The sequence below is a fragment of the Aethalodelphis obliquidens genome, unplaced genomic scaffold (assembly GCF_003676395.1).
Source record: "Aethalodelphis obliquidens isolate GAN/ISIS:26980383/991018 unplaced genomic scaffold, ASM367639v1 scaffold7, whole genome shotgun sequence".
Lineage (NCBI taxonomy): Eukaryota > Metazoa > Chordata > Mammalia > Artiodactyla > Delphinidae > Aethalodelphis > Aethalodelphis obliquidens.
Window position 1 is genome coordinate 2,930,334 of NW_020837951.1, and position 22,474 is coordinate 2,952,807.

The 22,474-nt window shown below is 56.6% G+C and overlaps 1 protein-coding gene across 3 annotated transcripts in view; it reads left to right on the forward strand.

Moving 5' to 3' along the window:
* The first annotated feature begins 522 nt into the window (after nucleotides 1-522).
* COL5A1 (collagen type V alpha 1 chain) overlaps nucleotides 523-22,474 on the forward strand; it is a 154,090-nt gene continuing 132,138 nt past the window's right edge. For all 3 annotated transcript variants that reach the window (XM_027104392.1, XM_027104393.1, XM_027104394.1), the window contains exon 1: nucleotides 523-1,010. In XM_027104392.1, the coding sequence (XP_026960193.1) occupies nucleotides 893-1,010 (118 nt within the window). In that variant the 5' untranslated portion in view covers nucleotides 523-892. The remainder of the gene's footprint in view (nucleotides 1,011-22,474) is intronic.

Genomic DNA, 22,474 nt, shown 5'->3' on the forward strand with positions numbered 1-22,474 from the left:
AGGTGGAGGGCGGGTCGTCTCTCTCGGGGTGGACATGTCTGCCACAGTCTTGGGCGCCCCGATCTGGCTGGATTGGAAGTTCAGTCTCCACCCAGAAGAGGAGCTCTGAACTCCAAGTAAACGAAAAAGGCGGGGTGAGCGGCAATGTCCTTTTTAAACCCCAAATGATCGAACTCGGGGCCCCTCCACACTGGTTCTGGGGCTCGGCCACGTGCGGGCACCTGCGGGGGGGGAAAGCGGGGCGCAGCGTGGGCCGCCGGGCCCCGTCCGCCCGCGCTCGCCGGCAGAGCTGGGGGCGCCGGGCCCTCGCCGAGTCCCCGCCCGCCCCGGGCCAGCCCCTTCCTCGCTGCCGCTCGCCCGCTGGCCCCACCCCCTCGCCCGCTGCGCCCAGTGGGAGGCGGGGGCCGGCCCGGCCGAGCCGAGCGCCGGCTCTGATTTGCTGTGGGCGCGGGGGAGCCACGGCCTCCTCGGGTGCCGTCCCCGAGAGAGGGAGGGAGGGAAAGGGGGAAAAGTGCTCGGCGCCCGAGGCGAGGTCCGCACTCCTCGTTCGTCCCCGCGGCCGGCGCAGGACCTCACTCGAGCGCAGCGCCCACGGGGAGCGAGTCGTGGGGCGGCGGCGGCGGCGGCGAGGAGGAGGCCAGAAGGAGTCGGAGGAGGCGGGGGAGGTCAGGGCGAGCGAGCCGAGCGGGGGTCCCGGCCGCCCCGCGGGCCAAGGTCGAGCCCTCCCGCCCGTGGGCGAGCGCGCCAGCCGACCCTCCAGAGAGCCACCGCCACAAAGAGAACGGGTCGGCGGCTGCTCCCATGATTCCCTAAAGTTGTGCCGGCCCCGCTGAGTTGTGCCCCGCGCCCCGTGCGTCCCCGCGCGCCCAACCCGCGCCCGCGCCCCGCCGGCATGGACGTCCACACCCGCTGGAAAGCGCGCAGCCCGCTCCTCCCGGGCGCCCCGCTGCTGTCTCCGCCGTTGCTGCTGCTGCTGCTGCTGCTGTGGGCGCCGCCTCCGAGCCGCGCAGGTAAGGGCTGGGCGCTCGGGCGCGGGGGGCCGGGGGCCGGGGGGCCGGGGCCGGCGCGGCTGTCATCCCCGGGCGCCCGGCCTCTTCCGCGCGTGCACGACCTTCCCCCACTGGGCTGTGGAATGCACGGGCCGGGACTCCGAATGCCATTCGTTGGGGGCCCCGGAGAGGGAAACGCGCCGGCACAATACTCCCCACGTCAAACGGGCCGGCGGGTGGGGCTGTCGGGGAGCCGAGGAAGGGCTCTGCGTTGGATCAGCGGAGGGCTTGTCCACCAGGCAGGCAAACTTTTGTCCCGAAGCTTTGCGTTCTCTGTCCCACATCACAAGCGCGAAGCTCTGGCCCACACAGCCCCGCTGCAGAACTTCCTTTCCTGAAACCCGGGAAGGGTCGCCCCCTAGAGTCGCAGCGGGCCAGTTCCGGCCGGGCCTCCTGGGATGGGGGGCCGCTGGGGAGAATCCCAGCAGCTGAGCCCCCCAGCCTAGGACTTCTCCAAGCACCCTCTTCCTCTGCCTCCAGACCCGGCTGACTCTCCCTTTCCCAGGGAACAGGGCTTCCTGTGGTCCCCACCATCTAAGTACTCAGTGAGTGGTACTGGGGAGCCCCGGGGAGGGGTGGTGGAGAAGCCCTGCTCTAATCCCACCTCTCGACCTCCTGGAAGGCAGTTTTTCTTGGGTTAGCTGCCCAGAGACGGGATTCTTGGAGCAAAGGCGAGAGATGCTCTCGGAGTGTTGGCTGTGAGGGGTTCAGATGACACACAGATGTGGGACTCCTTCTGCCAGAGGTCTGCCCTTAGAAGGAGCTGTCTCCAGTGGATGGCGTCTGCCAGGCCAGCACTGACAGTGTGCCTGCCTAGATGCCTGCAGCTCCAGCTCTCTCCCACACAGCTTCCTGACAGGACGGTGGTTTTTCTAAGCATCACCTTTTGTGGTTACCTGGGGGATGGGACCTCACAAGCCTCGGTCATCGGCGCCCGAGGCCTCGAAAGTCCTCTGGGGCCCCATTAACAAACGTGGAGACAAGGTTCAGAGCCGCTATTGCAGGGTCAAGGGAAGTGCGGGCAGAGGGATGGGGCAGTGGCTCAGTGGACAGCAGGACCAGCCGGGGTCCCCTGTGAGAAGACACCGCTTTACTGCCTTCGCTCTTCTCTCCGCTTTGTCATTTGAAGACATGTGGGAAGAATCACTTCCGTGTTCCACTTGCCAGTTAAGACATTCTGTCCCTTTTTCCTGGTACAGTGAGTGCTTGGTGGGCCAGAGGGGGAGAGCAGGAATCAGGGTGTCCAGCCAGTCAGGGGCTGGGGGAGCGGAGGGGAGCCTGGCCTGGCTCTGGGGACCTGGGGTCTTAGCCCTGGGCTACCACCTACGTGCCCTGGATCCCAGGCTAACTGGCTTTGTGTTTCCCCCGGGGTCACTGGAGATGGGGGACAGTGGCGGCCTCCAGAAAAGTGGCACGGAGCAGGGTGGGGATGTGGTCATGGGACCCCTGTAGGCCCAGGGCCATAGCCCTGTCCCAGCTCCTCTGCCGGGCTTTCCTCTAGGAAGTCAGGTGGGAATCCTTCAGGGGAGTCGCCACCCCCAAAAGCCGGGGCTGGGCACTGGCTGGGGAGCACACAGAGCATGCGTTCGCCTGGGTTTGGGGTCGGCTGTCTGTACCACTCCCCATCTCTCCCCCCCGCCCGTCTCCGGTTTCCCTTCCTAACTGAGTGTGGCGTGAGGTGGATGCCTGGACCGTGGCTGTAGAGCTGGACATTTTGCTCTTGTTGAAGAGACGCTGAGAGCCTGTGAAGAAGCCACCTCTCTGGGCGGGTTTCACAGACCTCCCCTCACCGCCACGAGGGTGGGACCCTTTTGGAAGTCATCGTCAGTGCGTGGCCAGCGGGAACGGCTGTCCACTGACATGCGGGGGCGGGCGGGGGGGGCAGGAGAGGCCGTCCGCAGGCAGCTCTTCTCTTCTCCATTTTGAGATCCACCAGATGTTTTTTGAGTTCCCTCTGAACATGGCTCTTTTTCCTACCTTCTTCTTGGCCAAGCGTGTGAAGGAATGAAAAGTCAGATTGCATTTGGGGCCGTTTAACATTGTAACGGGCAAAGGAGAGTAAGTGAAATGAAACATGACCCCAATATTTGGAAATTGAGGTCATCTCCTCGGCACATCATTGGTTGACGCCAGTCATGTGATCGCTGTTGGCAATAATTTGGTGGGAAGAGTTGTCCAAATTTTGTGGGACTTGACAGACATCGAATGGTTAAATTTCCTCTGACTCAATCAAGTTGGCTGAAAAGACAGCCTTTTCCATCTTCCCCTCCCCTTCCCCCTCCTCCCCATAAAAGAGCAGTCAGTGGGAGGAGTTCAGAAGCCAAGCTGATTCCCCGAAGCCCTCTATCTCCTCTGGTCCAGATTTTAGTGGCTGCAGGGCTTGGAGCTCGGGTCGCTGCCCAGCGCTGTGACCACCCGGCAGTGGCCACGGGCAGGAGTTTCTTCCTTGGGAGGAAGCACAAAGTTCCCTTGTCCCGTGATATCGCTCCATGGCTGTTCCTGGGGTGCTGGCCAGAGCCTGCCCCGTTACCCCACCCTTCAGATATCTCTGGACTCTCCCGCAGCCACGCCCTTAGCCGAGCACAGCTGATGCCCGCCTGCCCCGCCCCTGCCCTCTGGCTGTCTGGCCCGCGTCTCCCACTCCTGCCTGTTCCCTGGGCCACGGACATTGTTGGGTGGAGCAGAGGGGTGTGGGGAACCGACACCCACTGCCCCCTGCCCCTCCCTGCATAACGGTGACAGTGAGCGCGGACTCGCTCCGAGCCCCCGAGGGTCGAGGATGAGTCACGCGCACCCCGAGGCCCCGTTGCTGTGCCCACGGTGGAGCCTGGGATTTGGAGCGCGGAGCAGGGCAGGGTCGCTGGCCCCTGGGACGCCCGCACCCGTGGTACCGATTGGAACGAATTTGCTGGCATTTGCCTGGTCTGCTCTTAGCCCTGTGCCCACATCATCTCCTTGGACCCTCACATCCCGGCCTGCAAGGTGAGGGGGGGTGCTGGCACTCTGAGAGGCCCAGGGAACAGGGGGCTGGGACTGCACGCTCTGGGTCAGTCTGGTCTCTGCACTTGGGCGCTGAGTGAGCTTCTCCACGGGGGAAGCCCAGTGCCTGGAGCTGCTGTCAGCCTGGGGCTCAGCCCAGACACGGCCCTGGGACCAGGGAGGGGTTCCATTGGGCCCCAGCAGACTGTTTCGGTTCCTTCCTGCCCCCTATACCCCTGCTTTTTATCCGAATGCTATCAGGGGGCACCTGGGGCCTGCAGTCTCCACTCCGCTTTCACCAGGCCCTTCACTCACTGGTGTGACCCGATGACCCCTGGAGGCTTTGCCTGCGCCGGGCCTGCTTGTGGGAAGGCTGAGGTGACAGAGCGCCCGGCTCCAGGGCCCACAGGCTGCTGCGAGGCACGCATGTGGACACCGTTGGTTGTACTGTTCATTCTCCTGCCGAGCGTGTCTGGAGGGTTGGCCCCTTGGGGAGATCTGGGGCAGCTTCCTGGAGGAGGTGATGCTAAACTTGACCTTTCCTTTCTTCCCCTTCCTTTTGTTCCGAAGGGCCTCCTTCGCAGGTGCCCTCCTCCACCTCTGGCTTTTGTCTCCTCCGTGCCTCTTCCCCGCAGACATCCCACCCCGCCGCTTCACTGTTCTCCCGGAGCTGCTTCCCTTGGCTGGAAAGCCCCTCATTAACTTGGTTGGCAGGGCGCCTCCAGCACCGCCTGCCCCGGCAGTGCTGTGCCAGCAGAAGTGGCCGCTGTGAGATAGAGGGGGCCTCTGAGGGGACAGGAGGGAGGCCGGGGCCTTCCTTAACCCTCTCTGGGTTAAGAGGTGATCTGAGGGATGCCGCCTGCCCTGGCCTGGGCGGGTCCTGTGCACTTTGGGTCCCCTGTTTGGGGAGGCAGGGGCGTGGGGGGACAGTCCTTGGCAGTCAGATTGTTGAACCCAGGGCAGCGTGGACGGTTCCTCTGCCTCTAAGGGGTTGGCTGGGCGGGGGCCAGCCACCGTGCCTCAGCTTTCCTGTCTGGGAAACGGGGAGAAACGGCTTTCTCGCTTTGAGGGTGGTTACGGAGACTGAGGCGATCTACAGAGACCGCGTGTGGAATGTCGAGGCACAGGAAGCCCCTGATGAGCGGAGGGTCTTATTATAGCTACTGTTTTGGGTGGTGTTTCTGCAGAAGGAAAAAGCGCAGGGTTGCCACGATCCTCTCTAAATGCGAGTATTCCAGCGGGAGCCCAGCTGAGGGAGGCGTGTCTGTCCAAGGAGGCTCTGGGGGCTGGTGAGACCCCCAGTCCTCTGCCATCCACAAGTGACTCAGCCCGGGCCCCCCCACTCTCATCAGCACCCCCATATGCTCCGTGGGTCCATTTCCCACGACACCTTGTGGGGTCGCAGTAAAGGTCACCCCAGGCAGCATATGTGAAAATGCTTTACTAGCCCATTGGAGGGTTGTACGCCCGTGTGTGCGTTTGTGTGTATGTGTCCAAGCGTGTGTGTGCATGTGATGTGAGCGTTCCTTTGGATGCATGTGTGTGATGTGTCTGTGTGTGTCTGTCCACGTGTCCACGAGTATGCACGCCCACATCCACGCACAGGTCCATGTGTTTTCAGGGTCTGCTCAGGCGGGGCCTGGTGTGTTTGAGGTGCTCACGGCAAGGCCGCGTCTCTCTCCTTATCGTGCCCCAGCCCTGCGGGATTGGAGACGGGGAGATGACCCGTGGCCACGGAGCCCCCTGGGCAGCCACGAGGCGTTGGGTCCAGCCCCAGCACAGACTCAGTCCAGCTGGGTCTGATAATCTGAGTCTCTTTTTGCTCACAGGAGGGCGATGTTATATTATAGCTTCTGCTTCTCCCTCTGTTTATTTCTCCCTTGTAATCGACTCATCTGGTGTCAGCCCTTGGCCAAATGTTAGTTTTAAGCTTTCTGGCCTGGCTCGTGGAGACATTGAGGTCCTGAAGGTGGAGCCTGCGTTGGCCCTTCTCCCAGGCAGAGCTGCCCCTGCCACAGGACACGGCATGGAGACACGGTGTGGAGGACGGCTCGGGGCCGGCGGCCTGGGCCCACGTCCCGCCCCACCCCCGCCAGCGGTGCACTTTGCCTCAGTTTCCCTATCTGCAGGAAGGGGTGATGGCTGTGACTCCTGCAGGATTTTCGAGAGGGTTCAGCGCATCGCATGTCCAAAGCACAGAGCAAGCCCCTGTCACTGTTGTCACTATTACGTCCTCCCTGGGCCCCCAGGCAGCAGCAGGTCTGGGGTCCAGGGTGAGTTCTTGGCTCTGCTCACTGGCTGGCTGTATGAGTCACCCCCTCTGTCCTGGGAACCGTCACCCTGGTGCCCCCTCGCGGGTGAGCATGAAAAGGGGTTACACAGCCCCCGGTGAGCTTACTGGAGCCCTCGCTGCCACTTTTGCGGTCTGTGCCCCAGCATGGAGGCGCCTGCATCCCGGAGCAGTCGTGGGGCGGGTCACGTGCAGCACGCCCCTCCCCTTCTTCCTCAGGCCACCCCCACTGTACAAGGAGGAATGGGGGCCTCAGGGATGGGAATGGACCTGCCCATGTCCCGCCTGAAAGACTCTGGTCTTCTGCCCCAGAGACATGACGGTGGGTGATGGCTGGTGATCTGGAAGGACATCTGGGGCGGGTGCGTTGGGGGTTTTGCTAACTCAGACGTTGTTCCTGCACCCGCGCGGCCCCAGCGTCTGGGGCAAAGCCCATAGAATGAATGAATGAATGCTCCGTTGGATGCGTGGGGATTCGTGGTGGGGTGATGGGGGGGTCGCTCCGTGTTACATGCCATGCTGCCTGAGCCGTCATCCCATCAGCTTAGACTCACCCGCTAGTTTTTCTGGCAGGTTCCCAACCTATGTCATAACCCACAGTAGGAGTAAATGTCGCCACTCTTTGGTGACTCAGACCTAAGAAATGGTACCACAGTCTGACCCACTTTTCTCCACGTCTCATTACACAGAGCTCCAGGGGCCCGTTTCCTGCGATGTCTCTGTGCATGAAATGGGGGATTCCTTTATTTCCTGTCTCCTAGACCTGTGTTCTTTTGGGGGAAATTCACTCTTCTGTCCTGTTCTTTTCTGCCAGCACCTTGGCAATAGGAATTTTATTGGTCTCTTTATTAATTTTTTAATAAATGCTATAAAATGACATCAGAATGTACGTGTGTGACGGGAGTGATTTAACTAAAAACTCTGACTCTTGCATTGGAAGACTAGTGACCTAACAATGAAAAAGAGTGAGCATTTTAATCTGAATGGAAGGTGGGAAGCCATTGTCTTCCACTCTGCTGGCAGGGTAACCCAGAGCGCCGTGGGTGAGGCTTTAGTGGAATCCTTTCCTGTGTGGGTGCAGAGGAAATGCAGGAGAGGCTGGTCCTTTGTGGAGAAACTCCAGAGTGACAGTGGCTGTGCTTGAAGCATTTGCAGACCTCTAATGGGAGGCAGACCTGTGCCGGGCACCAGGCAGCAGGTGCACAGGTAAGCGGTAGGTAGGTGAGCATCCCAGCCCTGCAGGAGTTTCTGGTGCAGTGAAGGAATCAGACCTGTGAACAGGCGATTGTATCCAGTGAAGTGCAAAGTGGGAGGTAGTGAAACATTCATCAGCTAGTAGAGTGGTGCCACCGGACAATCGGGGGAGGCACCCGCCAGCCCTTAGGCCACTGGCCAATCAGAGGGAGGTACCTGCCAGTCCCAGTGGGGCTCTGGCCAATCAAAGGGAGGCACCCGCCAGCCCCTGGGCCACTGGCCAGTCAGAGGGAGGCACCCGCCAGCTCCTGGGCCACTGGCCAATCAGAGGGAGGCACCTGCCAGCCCCTGGGTCACTGGCCAATCAGAGGGAGGTAGCTGCCAGCTCCAGTGGGGCTCTGGCCACTCAGAGAGAGGTACCTGCCAGCCTCAGTGGGCCACTGGCCAATCAGAGGGAGGTACCTGCCAGCCCCAGTGGGGCTCTGGCCAATCAGAAACCAGCCCATTTTGCCAGGGCCTGCGGCTTTTGGGGTCCCACCCGATGAGTTTGAAGGGAGGAGTCCCTTGGTGGAGGCAAGTGGCACTTTCCCATGTGTGTCTGTCCTCTGACTCCGGTTCATATTTAACCAAACCCTGCTCTGGGGTGTTACCTGTGGAGTGCCCTGCTCTGGGGTGCACCTGGACCAGGTGGGGTTGGCCCCATCCTGCAGATGTGCAAGGGGAGGCCCTGTGGGCCCAGCTGGCACAAAGGAGTGATGGTTGCCCTCTGTATCCCAGTGAAAATCACGCCCCCCCTTGGTGTAGGTCATTACCGGCATATAAACTGATACTAGGTGCCAGGTGAGGGGGGCTCCAGCAGCTTCCAGCTCTTCTTTGCCGTGGGACAGTCCCTTGGTGGCCGGGTCCTTGTGCTTCCGGAAGAGGTCCACGGCCTCCACCAACTGTGAGTAGCCTCTGCACCTCGGCCTCAATTCCTCCTTCATTTCTGATGCATAAAACTGGGTGTGCGTACAGTCCTGTCTTGCTAAATGTCAAGGTCTTCTTCTTTGGGGGGATAGTGGGCAGCTGTGCACCAGTGGGACCTGGGGCCCTGGCTCACGGGGGTCCGTTAGGGGACCCTGTTGGGTGGCAGGTGAGGGGAGAGCTGGCCGGGGCCCAGAGCCCTGCACAGGGGAGGGTGCAGCTGAGAAGGAAAGATGGGCCATTTCTGGCCCTGGGCCCCCAGGTTTAGTTTGCAAGGGCCCTGCCTGGGGAGATAGTGTCCTCATGTCCGCTGGGGTGAAGTCTCTGGGACCCGCCTTACCGTTACTTCTCTTCTTTTGTGCTTTTTTTCTTTGGGGAGAATCTGAAATGCTGACGGGCAGCTCTGGCTTCCTCCTTCGAGGCAGTTCTGTGTTCTCCTGGGATGCAGGTGGAGTAGACAGCCTCTGGCGTCAGTGTCCTGTGTAGACCTTGCTCTTCTAGGGAGAGACGGTCCCGGTTGGTTTTGAGCAGTGGGGGAGGAAGGGGCGCTGCGCCTTCCATACATTTTAGACCAGAAAATGTTCACATCGAGAAGGCAGGGCAAATAGCTCATTCTTGGATAGAAGTGCAGGGAACAGGGCTTCTGAATGTAATTCTTTTCCAGGGAATTATTACTAATGTTATTTAGGTTCATAGTTTCAATTGTGGCCGTTTAGCTCAGAAAGCACTGCTTGGGCGATGGCTACATGTCACTTAACTCTGGTATCCCGGGGAGCACCCTGGGGTCCTCGGTGTGATGACTCTGGCGCTCGAGAGGGCCTGGGGTGGGGATGCAGGGCTCACACCCGGGTAGGGCGGTGGGGCGGCTCTGCCCAGCGATGCCAGGATCTCCGGGGGAGGAGTTGGAGCCGACCGAGAGGAGGGGGCATGGGTGGGCGGCCAGTGGTCTCTCAGGACCTCCTCCCTCACCTGAAACAGGGGGACTGCAGGTGTCAGCATACATGATGGGGGTGGGCACCTCCGAGGGGAGGCGTGCCAGGAAGGAAGAGAGGAGGAGGCAGATGCTCCCCACCCCCCGTGTCCTCCCCGCTTTCTTCACGGTGGCCCCACTTTCTGGAAGGAGCAGTGATGCTTTGCTCTCCTTCCCTGCCTGGGGGCAAGCTTGCTCTTCTCCTAAGGAAAGACTCTTATTCTGCAAGAGCGCAGTACGGAGCCTCAAGTGGGAAGGTTTACTCGGGCTCAGCTCTGAGAGTGTTGTCATTATTATTGCCGTCGTTGTTGTTCGGGGAGGTTTCAAACACAGCACAGCAGATCGAGATCCTCCTGGGCTCGATGATCAGCCCCAGGACACTCTCGTGGTCCAGCCGCCACCCACTCCCGTCTACCCAGTTACTTTGAAGCCAATCCCTGACGTCAGGTCTCGCGCAACTATTCCTCTGTGTTCACTGCACATCAAGAGTGAGTACTTCCGTCTCAGTGGGTGAGGGACGGTGGGCATCCCCACCCGAGGGACACAGAGAAGGAGCTCAGCCAGGTGCAGTGCCCTAAGTGGGAGGGTGGGCGCCGCCGACCCCCGGGCTCTCAGCTCCCTGGTGAGCTGAGCGGGCAGGCCCCTTGCTTCCTGCCTGTCCCGGTGTGCCTGGGCTCAGCACAGGAGCTGCGGCACCTGGGAAAGCCTCTCTGAGCCTCAGTACCCCATCTGTGAAATGGGCATAAACTAGTACCTGTCTCAGAGGCCTGCTGGGAGGACTAAAGGCTCTTGTCATTATGTTGCCACGTGTTAAAGCCACGACGTCAGCATTCGGAACCCCCAGGAATGTTCCAGCCGGAGGCCTGGGCCCCAGACAGCAGCTTCGCTGGTATTTTGCAGAGGGTGGAGTCCTCTGGGCGTGGGGCGCCGGCTTGGGGTTGCCTGGGAGCACAGGAGGCTGGTGAGGAGGTCCAGTTTCCTGCGAGGTGGGCTTTGACGGGCTTCAGCAAGGGGTCCGGTGAGACCAGAGCTTCCGCAGCCATGGGGCCCCGCCTCACAGCTCCGGGCTCCAAGGGTCTGGGGTGGAGCCTGGGGCCTGCCGCTTGAGTTCTGATGCCAGTGACCAGTCGAGGGCACTTTGGGAAATGTGGGGTGTACCAGATGGGAAGGTCTGAACCTCCTCCTGGCCCTCCCTCTCCCTGTGTGGGTCCAGCCTCTGTGGCCAGCTGACAGTCAGCCTCTCCTCTGACTTTCGAAAGGAAAGTTCAGGAGATGAGGCTGGGAAGCAGTGATGCATCAGTGCACGGAGAATAGGACCCCCGGCTGTGTGACCTCGAATGCTTAACCTCTCTGATCCAAGTTAGCTCATCTCCAAATCAGAGGTACTGGCACCATCTGGAAGGAGGTGACCTGCGTGTGGACATAGGGCCCTTCCTGGGGTGTCCTGCATCCCGTTTTCAATGCAGGACAGCAAATGCTAGATCATACTGATAACAGTAACTGCCTTTGTTAATTATTCTATATTGTTGTTATTTTGTATTGTTATTATGACTAGTGGAGCTCACAGAGGCAGTAATTGTATAAAGTTTCTATAAAGTGCTTCAAAGTAGGAATAAAGCTGCCACTCACAGGTTTGGGGCTACAGCTGGGCCTCAGAGGAGGCTGAACTGTCAGTGCAAAGGGCCCAGTTAGGGCCCCGGGCGGGGAGTGAGTCCAGGTGGGGCAGGGGGTGCAGTTTGCAGTTAATACTTGGGGTGGGGGCTCTGTGGAACCTTCTGCTGCGTTTATTTATTTATTTTTATAAATTTATTTACTTATTTATTTATTTATTTTTGGCTGCGTTGGGTCTTCGTTGCTGCGCGCGGGCTTTCTTTAGTTGCGGTGAGCAGGGGCTACTCTTGGTTATGGTGCACGGGCTTCTCATTGCGGTGGCTTCTCTTGTTGCAGAGCACGGGCTGTAGGCGCCCAGGCTTCAGTAGTTGTGGCACGTGCGCTCAGTAGTTGTGGCTCGCGGGCTCAGTTGCTCCGTGGCATATGGGATCTTCCCGGACCAGGGCTCGAACCTGTGTCCCCTGCATTGGCAGGGGGATTCTTAACCACTACACCACCAGGGAAGTCCCTTCCACTGCATTTAATGTGGGAGCTACCTCCGGCTCGTTTCCTTTGCCAGGAGTGTGGGGCTCTGATGGTGCACAGGCCCAGCCCCCCGGGAAGGAGTTGGCTGTTTTACCGGGAGGGCTCACAGAGTCAGTGATCCGGCCTCTGGCCTTGGGGTCGTTTTGCAGACGAATAAACTCAGACCTAGAGGACTTGGGGGTCTCCAGGGTCACAGGCTGCTGAAAGCAGGGCGGCAGGGGGAGCAGGCCCCAGCGTCTGGCTCCGTCACCCACTGGTGGGCCGTGCTCAGCTCCTGAGGCTGGGGGAACCCGGTGGTCTCGGAGCTCTGCCATCAGGGGACGGTGTCTGAGCCTCGAAGACTTGTTCTGAGATTCCGAGGCTGCAAGGGAACTCAGGCGTCCAGTCCCAGGGTCCCTTCTGTCTAGGGCAGACCTGATGACGGTTGTTTGCCAGGCATCCCCGTCGGGGAGCTCACCCCGTGCAGGCAGATGGTACCCAGACGGAATGTGCCTGAGCCTGGCCTCCAGAGCCCATGGTTTCAACCTTTATGTCACCAGACCTGGGGCTTGTGAGCCTCTTGAAGCTTCCTTGCTCGCAGAACTAAAACAAAAGCTGCTCCCAAGTGCAGACGCTCACTCTTCTTTCATTTCACGCCTTCCCCGCTGTGGTATTCCCGCCAGGAGGCAGCCTGTCCTCACACACCCTGCAGCGCCTTGGGCCCCTCGGTGTGGACAGGCTCCCACCTCCCCTTCCTGGCCAGGGCCTGTCCGATTACAAACAGCTGCCTGGCCCGCAAGCAGGACTTACGAACCTGGGGCAGGGCTGTTGTCGAGGGCTGGGAGGCATGGGAGGGGGTCCGCTCCTTAGAGAGCTGCCTCCCACCCCTCTGTGAGCCAGTGGGGATCAGCTGAGGGCTGGTCAGCCTCTGGGCCTGGAGGATGAGGGACAGCTGGTCCCATCTGGCCCTGGGGTCACCGCCCCTTCAGGGCCTTTCCTTAACCCAGCAACTGAAATGTGAATTATGTTCAAAGAGCATGTGATACAAGAAAGAGGAGTGTCTGCTTGAGAATTTTCTCGGAAGGTGAAGAGTCAGAGAGATGTCTCCCTCCCTCCCTCCTTCTCTCTCCCGCCCTCCTTCTCTCTCCCTCCCTCCTTCTCTCTCCCTCCGTCCCTCCCTTCCTTTCTTATCCTAAGTGCTTTCACACGTTGTTTCCTGTCATCAGGAAAGATGTCCTGGTGACATCTTTCCTAGGTAAGAGGTATCCCCATTTTACAGGCAAGAAAACTGAGGCTCACAGGAGCCCCACAGCCAGTAAGTGGCAGATTTGGAGCCTTTTTTTTTTTTTTTTTTGGAACCTTTAAAATAGCCTTTGAGTTGTGGAAATTGGGTTTCGTCCAGCCTCCTGGGAACAGGGCCTTCCGAGAGCAGATATCACTGTGAGGTGGGGTTTCAGCCCCATCTTTTTCTCTGGGGTCTTCATCCCGGCAGAGAGGGGGAGGTGGGTGAAACCTGGTGGCTGCCTTCCCCCTGTCTCCGGGGCCCAGGCTGGGGGTGGGCGCCTGCCTGGTGTCAGGAGGAAGCAGTGCTGTATTCAGCACCCACTTTCCAAAGCCCCCTTGAGTCCTGGGCTGCTCTGGGTCCTCCTCATGCTTCTTGGATCAGATCTGCAGGATTAGATCTTGAGCCCAGCGTTCAGCTGTGTTTGTATACAGGGGTGAGCTGCCCTGGATGAGTCATTTTTTCCATTTTAGTGGGGAGGAAGGAGTGATAGGAGAGGATTATAGCCAGGGAGGTCCTGCCTGTTTAATATTGGTTCACACACGCTGAGAGAGACACGTGGGGCTCGGTGCCCACAAGCCACATGTTGCACAGGATGAGGGTAGGGCACGCTTCAAGCCGCTGCCCCTCTGAAGGCGAGGTGGGGACTGAGCCACCCATGAGATGTTCCAGGAGTGAAGCTGGTGCAGCTAAGCCGTCACCGCTGCTGGGTCAGGGCAGACTCTACATCTTTAAACCATCAGCATTTCAGAAAAGAAAAGTAAAAACCCTGAGAGAAGCAATGCCCAGAGGTCTGATTTCTGAGCCCGCCCTTTATCTCAGGAGAGTCAACAGGCTTGCCAAGGACTGGGCTCAAGAATTCTGCTCTTGGGGCTTCCCTGGTGGCGCAGTGGTTGAGAGTCCGCCTGCCGATGCAGGGGACACGGGTTCGTGCCCCGGTCCGGGAAGATCCCACAGGCTGCGGAGTGGCTGGGCCCGTGAGCCATGGCCGCTGAGCCTGTGCTCCGCAACGGGAGAGGCCACAACAGTGAGAGGCCCGCGTACCGCAAAAAAAAAAAAAAAAAGAATTCTGCTCTTGGTTTTCCCTGAGGATGGATCATGAGTCCTAGAGAATTGTCAGAGCCCTCCGAAATTTTGCTCCTTGGGTGGCCCACCTACCCCACTGACTGGGCCAGGCAGGTTCTACTGGGAAAAGTTAGGGAGTTGCAGCTTATTTGAAACCACGGGAATACAGTCATCCTGCACATGTGGCCCCAGGCGTTTCTAGATGAAGCTCACGTCATTGGGCAGAAGTCACGGTAGACAGTGGGGGAAGCCAGTCCCCAGTTCACCGTCATGACATCCAAGCCTCAAGACCAGGTGTGGGCGTGGTCACCTAGAGGCCAAGGGAGGTACTGCAGCCCAGCTCTGCCTGCCGTGGAAACCCGGGCGAGGCTGGGGGGCTGGGGCTGCCTCGCTCTTGAGCTGTGACCTCAGAAACGTCATGTCTCCTCCATGTCTCTTGTTTCTTCACGTGCAAAATAGAGCTGGGGATGTCTTCCTCGTAGAGAGTTTGAGGAGGCGCAGTTTGGATCTCCCCACACACAGGGTCTCTGGGTATGTCACATCCCACCGTGTCTGCAGGAGCTGTGGGATGGAGCTGAAGATGCTTGGGGAGCCTGGAGGGTGTCGGCCGACATGCTTTGAGCAGGCTCTCCAAAGCGGGGTGGGCGGACGTGGGGGGGCCTGGGCTGTTCCGGGTGGAGGATGGGGACCCCTCACTGTCGGGCAGAGGCGGGTATTCTGGGCCTGATGCCCCTGGAGACGCCAGAGGAGAGAGGAAGCAGGAGGTCTGCCAGGGTCCCTCTGGAGTTCAGTCAGGCGACCGTGGGAGAACAGCCCAGGGAGTGCGCAAGATGGAATCTGTGGGCTCAGGGCTGTGCTGGATTGTCACACGCTGACCTTGCCCAGCACGCTTCACAGAGCCATCTGAGCCACCCCAGATCTTTCACGGGATCCCCAAGCAGATGACCCGTTTGCAGCAGGGTGTGTGTGTGTGTGTGAGCGTGTGTGATGTGTGTGTGTGCCTGCGCTCGTGCACGTCATGCGCACCTAAGCAGGCGTGAGCACCGTCCTCCTGGTGTCCCCTGCCCCGTGAGCACTGATGCGCTGTGTCCTGGTGTCTTACACTCACGATTTCTTACTCCACCCAACAAACCCGTGAGGTCAGTCGTGTGAGGATTTGTCCGGGTGGGTCAGCCAACAGGGAAGAGACCGGGGATTAGAACGCGGTTCCTGCGGGACCCCAGCTACCTCCTCTGCGAAGACCCACTCCTCCGTCTTCTGGCTCATTTCCCCAGCTGTCACCCTGCTTCTTGTCTTTAATCCGTCCAGGCCCTTTCGCCTCAGGCCGCTTTCGTTCCAGAATCAATGATCTGACCCTATAAATAATGTCCAGAAACTCTTTCGGCTGTGATTTGGAATTCTTTAAATATGGTCAGCTTCTGCCTGCCCTTCTTCACTTCCGAGCCCTGACCCTGACCTGCTTCTGTCCTCCAGGACTTCTGGGCAGGTGGCGGGGTCGCTCACGTTGTCCCAGGACGCCGCCTCCTGCGCCCCCCCCCCCCCCCCCCGCATGGATTCCGAGCATGACGTGCTCAAAGCTGCCCTCCCCGGGACGGCTGCTCTTGCCAAGCCTGGGCTGCCTCTGGGTTTCCACGATCTGCCCTCCTGTGCTGAATTTAAGCCCCAATAAAAGCACTGGGCTCCAGGCATGTGCCTTTCCCCATAAACTTTGATGCCTGGTCAATATCTTGGCCAAAAAAAAAAAAAAAAACTCCTCTGAAGAGGGGTAGTCTGGTCTCTTTCTAGTCACTTATTAAAGTGTTTTCTGGTCTGATGTCTGTCGTAGTGGAAGCAGCCATGAAAATCTGCCCCCGGGAGAAGCCCTGACATCTGCTGTTCTGAGCACCCACCCATCTCTGGGGTTCGTCAGCTGCACGCTTGGCGCATTTTTCTCCGACGACTCACTGCTTTCTCTCCTCTCGCAGCCCAGATTCTTCCTTCCACTTTGACTTCCCAGCGCCCTGGGAAGCTCCGTGCTGGTGTTGTCACCCAGCCGGTGCCAAGGGGCCAAATCCGGCCTGATGCTGGCCAGGTGTGCAGCGCTTTCTGTCGCGGCTGTCCCAGCCTCCCTGACGGAGCGTGGGGCAGGGCGGCCTGGCTGGGGCGCTCTCTTGGCCTGGGAAACGGTGCCCTGGGTCTGGTGTTCATCGTGTCTGGGCCCAAGCCTGTAACCCGAAACTCCGGAGCTGTTGGCCATGGGAGGAATTGTTGCCTGGGGAACCTGTGTCTGCGCATCTCCGTGTGCCCTGCTGCCAGTTAGGCGCATGGTGGGAAGCTCTCTAGAAACACTGCTTCTGGATTAAACCTGCCCAGTGTCTTTGTGGGCGCCCACAGCGTGGGAGGCGTGCGTGGCTGTGCCAAGGGGCTGGTTGAAGAGACCGCTTTCCTGAAATGCAGTTCAGCATTTAAGGGGCACCTACGGTCTGCACACTGCTGTGCCAGGGCAGCCAGGTGCAGCCCTGTGTGAGGGGCTCACAGCCGGGCCCTGGGGGGTGCAGGGGGAAGCCCCTGCCCGACATGGGCTGACCCTGAGGCCTTGGAAACTGGGGCTCCCCGTCCTGGAGTCAGGGCCCCTGGCTTTTCCCGGTCCAAGCAAGTGTCACTTTCCTTGTGCTGCCCTGTTCTTACAACAGTACCCCGAAGGAGGAAGAGCATTTCTGGACCCTGGGGGTCAGAGGTCAGTTGAAGACCTGTGCTGATGGCGTGGGTGGAGCCAGGGCAAGGCCGGCCCCTGACTCTCCAGCTGTGTCCCTCTCCTGGAGTGTTTTCCCCCTACTTCTCTTCCCTCTTTAGTTATATATGTATATATGTTTTTTTAAAATTAAAAATGATACATGTTCATTATAGGCATTTTGGAAAATAAGAAAAAGGATAAAGAAGAAAATAAAAATCACCCATAACCCCCAGGCTCAAACTCCACTGGGTCTGAGTACAAACAATAAGGAACGGAAGGAAATACCTCATGGTGGCTGATCTGGAAATTCTTGGCGCGGGTGGGGGGCGGTCCTACTCAGGGGCCTTGTCCCCCACGGGGCACTCCCCCCCTGAAGGGGAGGGCCTCCGACCCCAGCACAGTTGGCTTGGACGTTCTCATCTCACTTGGAAAGGAAGGCGTTCTGTTCACATCCATGACGGCCTGTAAAAAGCCCAATTTACTTGAAGAGTCTCCTAGTGTTGGGTGTTGGGCTGTTTCCCACTTTTTGGACATTGTCAGTATCTGTGTGTCCGTGAAGCATGCTGACTTGGGTTTTCCCTGAGCCACATCCGCTGTGGGGGCTCACACTTACCCTCTTGGGCTGCACTTGGGGGAGGAGAGCATCCTGGGGGGGGTCTGGCTGAGGAGCAGAACCTCCCCTCCATGCGGGGCATGAAGGGGGTGCGTAGGCATCGCTCTGTGGCTTTTAAGGCCTGGCACCCGCAGGAATTTAGGGTTTGATAAAGGCAGCCTTTCAAGTTGGCTGGGAAAGGAAGGATTGATTAGTCATTGAAATGGGCTGGGTTAGGGAAGAAGCCATCTGGGAAAAAGAACTTGGATCCTGCCTCAGTCCTGCCCCAAAATGCATTCCAGATGGACCAGTGATGTGAACTTGAAAAACGAAACCATAAAACTACTAGAAGAAAATACGGGAGACTGGGTTTTATGATCTTGGGATGAGAAGGCCTTTCTCTGTATGACAGAGAAATCCTAGAAGTTATGAAATAAAAAAAATTGACCCCATAAAAGTCAAGATTTTCTCGCTGGCCAAAACAAACCCCCCAGACAGCCCATCACTATAAAAAAAGAATATGAAAATACGTGTATCACAGAAAAGGGATTGACCTTTATAATGTGTTGTTGGATTCGGTTTGCTAGTATTTTGTTGAGGATTTTTGTGTCTATGTTCATCAGTGATATTGGCCTGTAATTTTCTTCTTTTGTGATATCTTTGCCTGGTTTTGGTATCAGGGTGACGGTGGCCTCGTAGAATGAGTTTGGGAGTGTTCCTCCCTCTGCAATTTTTTGGGAAGAGTTTGAGAAGGATGGGTGTTAGCTCTTCTCTAAATGTTTGATAGAATTTGCCTGTGAAGCCATCTGGTCCTGGACTTTTGTTTGTTGGAAGATTTTTTTTTTTTTTTCTTCTGGACTGGGGCACGAACCCGTGTCCCCTGCATCGGCAGGAGGACTCTCAACCACTGCGCCGCCAGGGAAGCCCTGTTGGAAGATTTTTAATCACAGTTTCGATTTCATCACTTGTGACTGGTCTTTTCATATTTTCTGTTTCTTCCTGGTTCAGTCTTGGAAGGTTGTACTTTTCTAAGAATTTGTCCATTTCTTCCAGGTTGTCCATTTTATTGGCATAGAGTTGTTTGTAGTAGTCTCTTATGATCCTTTGTGTTTCTGTGGTGTCAGCTGTAACTTCTTTTTCATTTCTAATTTTATTGATTTGAGTCCTCTTCCTTTAATAAAAACAAAAATAAACAAATGGGACCTAATTAAACTTAAAAGCATTTGCACAGCTTAGGAAACCATAAACAAGACGAAAAGACAACCCTCAGAGTGGGAGAAAATATTTGCAAATGAAGCAACTGACAAAGGATTGATCTCCAAAATACACAAACAGCTCATGCAGCTCGATATCAAAAAAACAAACAACCCAGTCAAAAAACGGGTGGAAGACCTAAGTAGACATTTCTCCAAAGAAAGCATACAGATTCCCAACAAACACATGAAAAGACGCTCAGCATCACTAATTATTAGAGAAATGCAAGTCAAAACTACAGTGAGGTGTCACCTCACACGGGTCAGAATGGCCATCATCAACAATATCTACAAACAGTAAATGCTGGAGGGGGTGTGGAGAAAAGGGAACCCTCTTGCGCTGTTGGTGGGAATGTAAATTGATACAGCCACTGTGGAGAACAGTATGGAGGTTCCTTAAAAACTAAAAATAGAACTACCATAGGACCCAGCAATCCCACTACTGGGCATATACCCAGAGAAAACCATCATTCAAAAAGACACATGCAGCCCAATGTTCACTGCAGCACTATTTACAGTAGCCAGGACGTGGAAGCAACCTAAATGTCCATCAACAGAGGAATGGATAAAGAAGATGTGGTACATACATACAGTGGAATATTAGCCATAAAAAGGAACAAAATTGGGTCATTTGTAGAGACATGGATGGACCTAGAGACTGTCACACAGAGTGAAGTAAGTCAGAAAGAGAAAAACAAATATCGCATATTAACGCATATATGTGGAATCTGAAGAAACTGGTCCAGACGATCTTATTTACAAAGCAGAAATAGAGACACAGACGTAGAGAACAAATGTATGGATACCAAGGGGGGAAGGGGGGTGGGATGAATGGGGAGATTGGGACTGACATATATACACTATTGTACATAAAATAGATAACTAATAGATGTTGTGTATAAAATAGATAACTAATGAGAACCTGCTGTGTAGCACAGGGAACTCTACTCAGTGTTCTGTGGTGACCTAAATGGGAAGGAAATCCAAAAAAGAGGGGATACGTGTCTACGTATTGCTGATTCATTTTGCTGTACAGTAGAAACTAACACAATATTGTAAAGCAACTATAGTCTAATAAAAAGGGATTGATATGCTATAATATTCAAAGAACTCCTACTAATCAATAAGAAAGGGCCAAGAATCAAACCAAAAAAATGGACAAAAGACATGAATAATTCTTAGAAAAGAAAACACCGGTAGCTTTTACACGGGTGGGAAGATGTTTGACCTTACAAGAAGGGAATGCAGGTGAACCCCAGGGAGACACAGCTTCTCACCTGGCCAGGTAGACAAAGAACCCTGAGAACAGGCACTGTTGGCTCCGGCGAGGGAAGTGGGTGTGCTCACAGATCGTTCTCCCAGGAAAGGCTTTTGTGACATCTGTCGAAGTATTAAAATGCACATACTCTTGGAGCTGATGACTCTGCTTCTTGGAATGTCTCCTGTGGATACGTGCGCAGGTGTGTATAGACGCCTGTGATGACAACAGGCAGGTAGCACCATCTGCAAGAGCAGAGGGTCGAAACAACCAGTTTAGATAAGTCGCTGAGCAATTGTGGGGGAGTCAGTGAAGCAGCTGCAGGCGTGGGGTCTACATGCTTTTGCATTTCCTGAAGTGGATCAGTCTCCAAGGTATGTAAGTAAAGAAAAGCGAGGTAAAGAATTCTCCTCTTGGTATGAATCCATCTCTAGTAAAAAACCCCGCAGATATCTAGGCTTGCATATGCGTAGATGTCAAGGAAGGACACACAAAAATTGGGACCCACGGTTTTCTCTAGAGGGGATATCTGGGTGCATGGGGGTGCAGTTCTCTCGGCATCTTTTTTTTTTAACATCTTTATTGGGGTATAATTGCTTTACAATGGTGTGTTAGTTTCTGCTTTATAACAAAGTGAATCAGTTATGCATATACATATGTTCCCATATCTCTTCCCTCTTGCGTCTCCCTCCCTCCCACCCTCCCTATCCCACCCCTCCAGGCGGTCACAAAGTCTCGGTGTCTTTTGAATTGGGTGAATGTGTTGTTAAAAACGGGTGGGCTGGTTGGAAGGTGGGCAGGTGTGTAGGTAACAGAGACACGAGACAGGGGAGTGTGGGCTGGCTGCCTTGGGAGCTGCGTGCCTTTCCTGCTGACAGGCAGATGCGCTTGGCTGGAATGACTTGGTCAGTTAAAAAAGTTTATGGTCAAAAAACAAGTAAAGAAAAGAAATAAGACCAATAGACCAATTCAGGAAGGGACGGACTGGACTGATTGAGCACGCGTCATGCAGTGATCCTTTGAAAATAGGAACGTGCACCTGTCAATTTGCAGAACTGAATTTGTCCTTGTCACCCCCCGTCCACGCCTTCTATAGGTGGGAGACTGAGGCTGGTACGCACATCACCTGGTGTCGCATAGCAGACAGGGGGCAGAGACCTGCAGACTTCGTCTGTTTTAACCCTCAGAAGTAGGTTCTGATAATGTGTTTACTTTATAAAAAGGGACATGAAGGATGTCGCCCAGAACCGCAGGGCAGGGAGTGGGTCTCAGGTTCAGCCCAGGCTGCATGATTTCCCCAGCACTGCACACTCTGAGGGCGGCACCCTGCCCGGTACCTGGCGTCCACCTGTGGACTGAACACTCACGCACTGTACCTTCTGCTCAGGTAACAGCCTCTCAGGTACCAGGCACTCCCAGGACCAGGGGCCACAGAAACGTTTGCAGCCGGGGCCCTCGGGGTGTCAGTGGCAAAGCCTGAGAGGGTCGTAGACATGACAGCTTTTCGTGGGACAGGTTCTGTGCCGGGAGGCTGGGGCTCAGCTCAGCATGTGGTAGCGGGTGGTGGGTGTGGCCCTGTGACCTCTGACCCTGTGAGCACCACCCTGGCTCTGTGGTCACTCATGACCCTGCATCATGGCCCTGCACTCCCTCACCAGCTGTCATGAGGCTTGTCCCTTTCCACGGTTGCGAGGCACAGGATCCTTCCAGCCTCTCTTGCCAGCTGAGAGGTGCCCTGCCTCCTGGAAAGCCAGCCCAGACGAGAGGCCTTGGGGGTCCCGCACCTGGAGGACCTCAGGTGTTGACCGTCAGGGGAGGGGGCTTTGTGGGGTCATGGGACGATGGAGACTGAAGTCCCCACTTGTTTCCCAGGGCCCTCCATGTCGTCTTTCCCTGAGCTCTCCCCCAGTTTCAGTCACTATTATTCCCACCAGGGTGCTGCTCTGTCCTGTTGGAACACAGAGCTGTGGGGGTGGGGGAGGGGCTGAGAGCCCTTGGTTCACCCGTTCATCTGATGGGGCCATGGGTGTGCCAGGTGCTTTGGGTTGATCATGACACCCGTGCTGGTAACTAAAGGATGGACAGGCTCCCTGCCCTCGACTCTCACGTTCTGGTGGGATGGACAGCCTTAGCCTGGTGATGGGTGTGTCTGGTTGAATCACGTGGAGTTGCCATTTTAAGGGCTGAAATAGTCAAGTGGTCACCTTACATGGTTCAATCTCATTCCATGAGGGCGGGCACTGAGGACGACCACTGATCCAGCAGGGGGGCTCGGGGAAGTCCTTCCCGGAGGCAGTAATGCCTGAGCTGAGGCATTCAAGGTGAAAGGATTCACCAGGCGTAGAGGGCAGGGGAACAGGATTCCAAGTGCTGGGAATGAAATGTGCAAGGGCCTTGACACTCTGTGATCCTGGTCTTTGAATGCAGGCTTTCGCTTGACTAGAGCATAGCGTGAGTAGGATGGTGGCGGAGGGTGGGGCTTTATAAGAGATGAGGCTTTGGGTCCCTAAATTCAGTTTAAACTGGTGAAGGTGTATTGCTGTCTTCGTACATCCATCCATCCATCCATCCATCCACCCATCCACCCATCCATCCATCCACCCATCCACCCATCCACCCATCCATCCATCCGTCCATCCATCATCCAACCATCCACCCACCCATCCAACCATCCATCCATCCATCTGTCCATCCATCCGTCCATCCATCCATCCGTCCATCCATCCATGCACCCATCCATCCACCCACCCA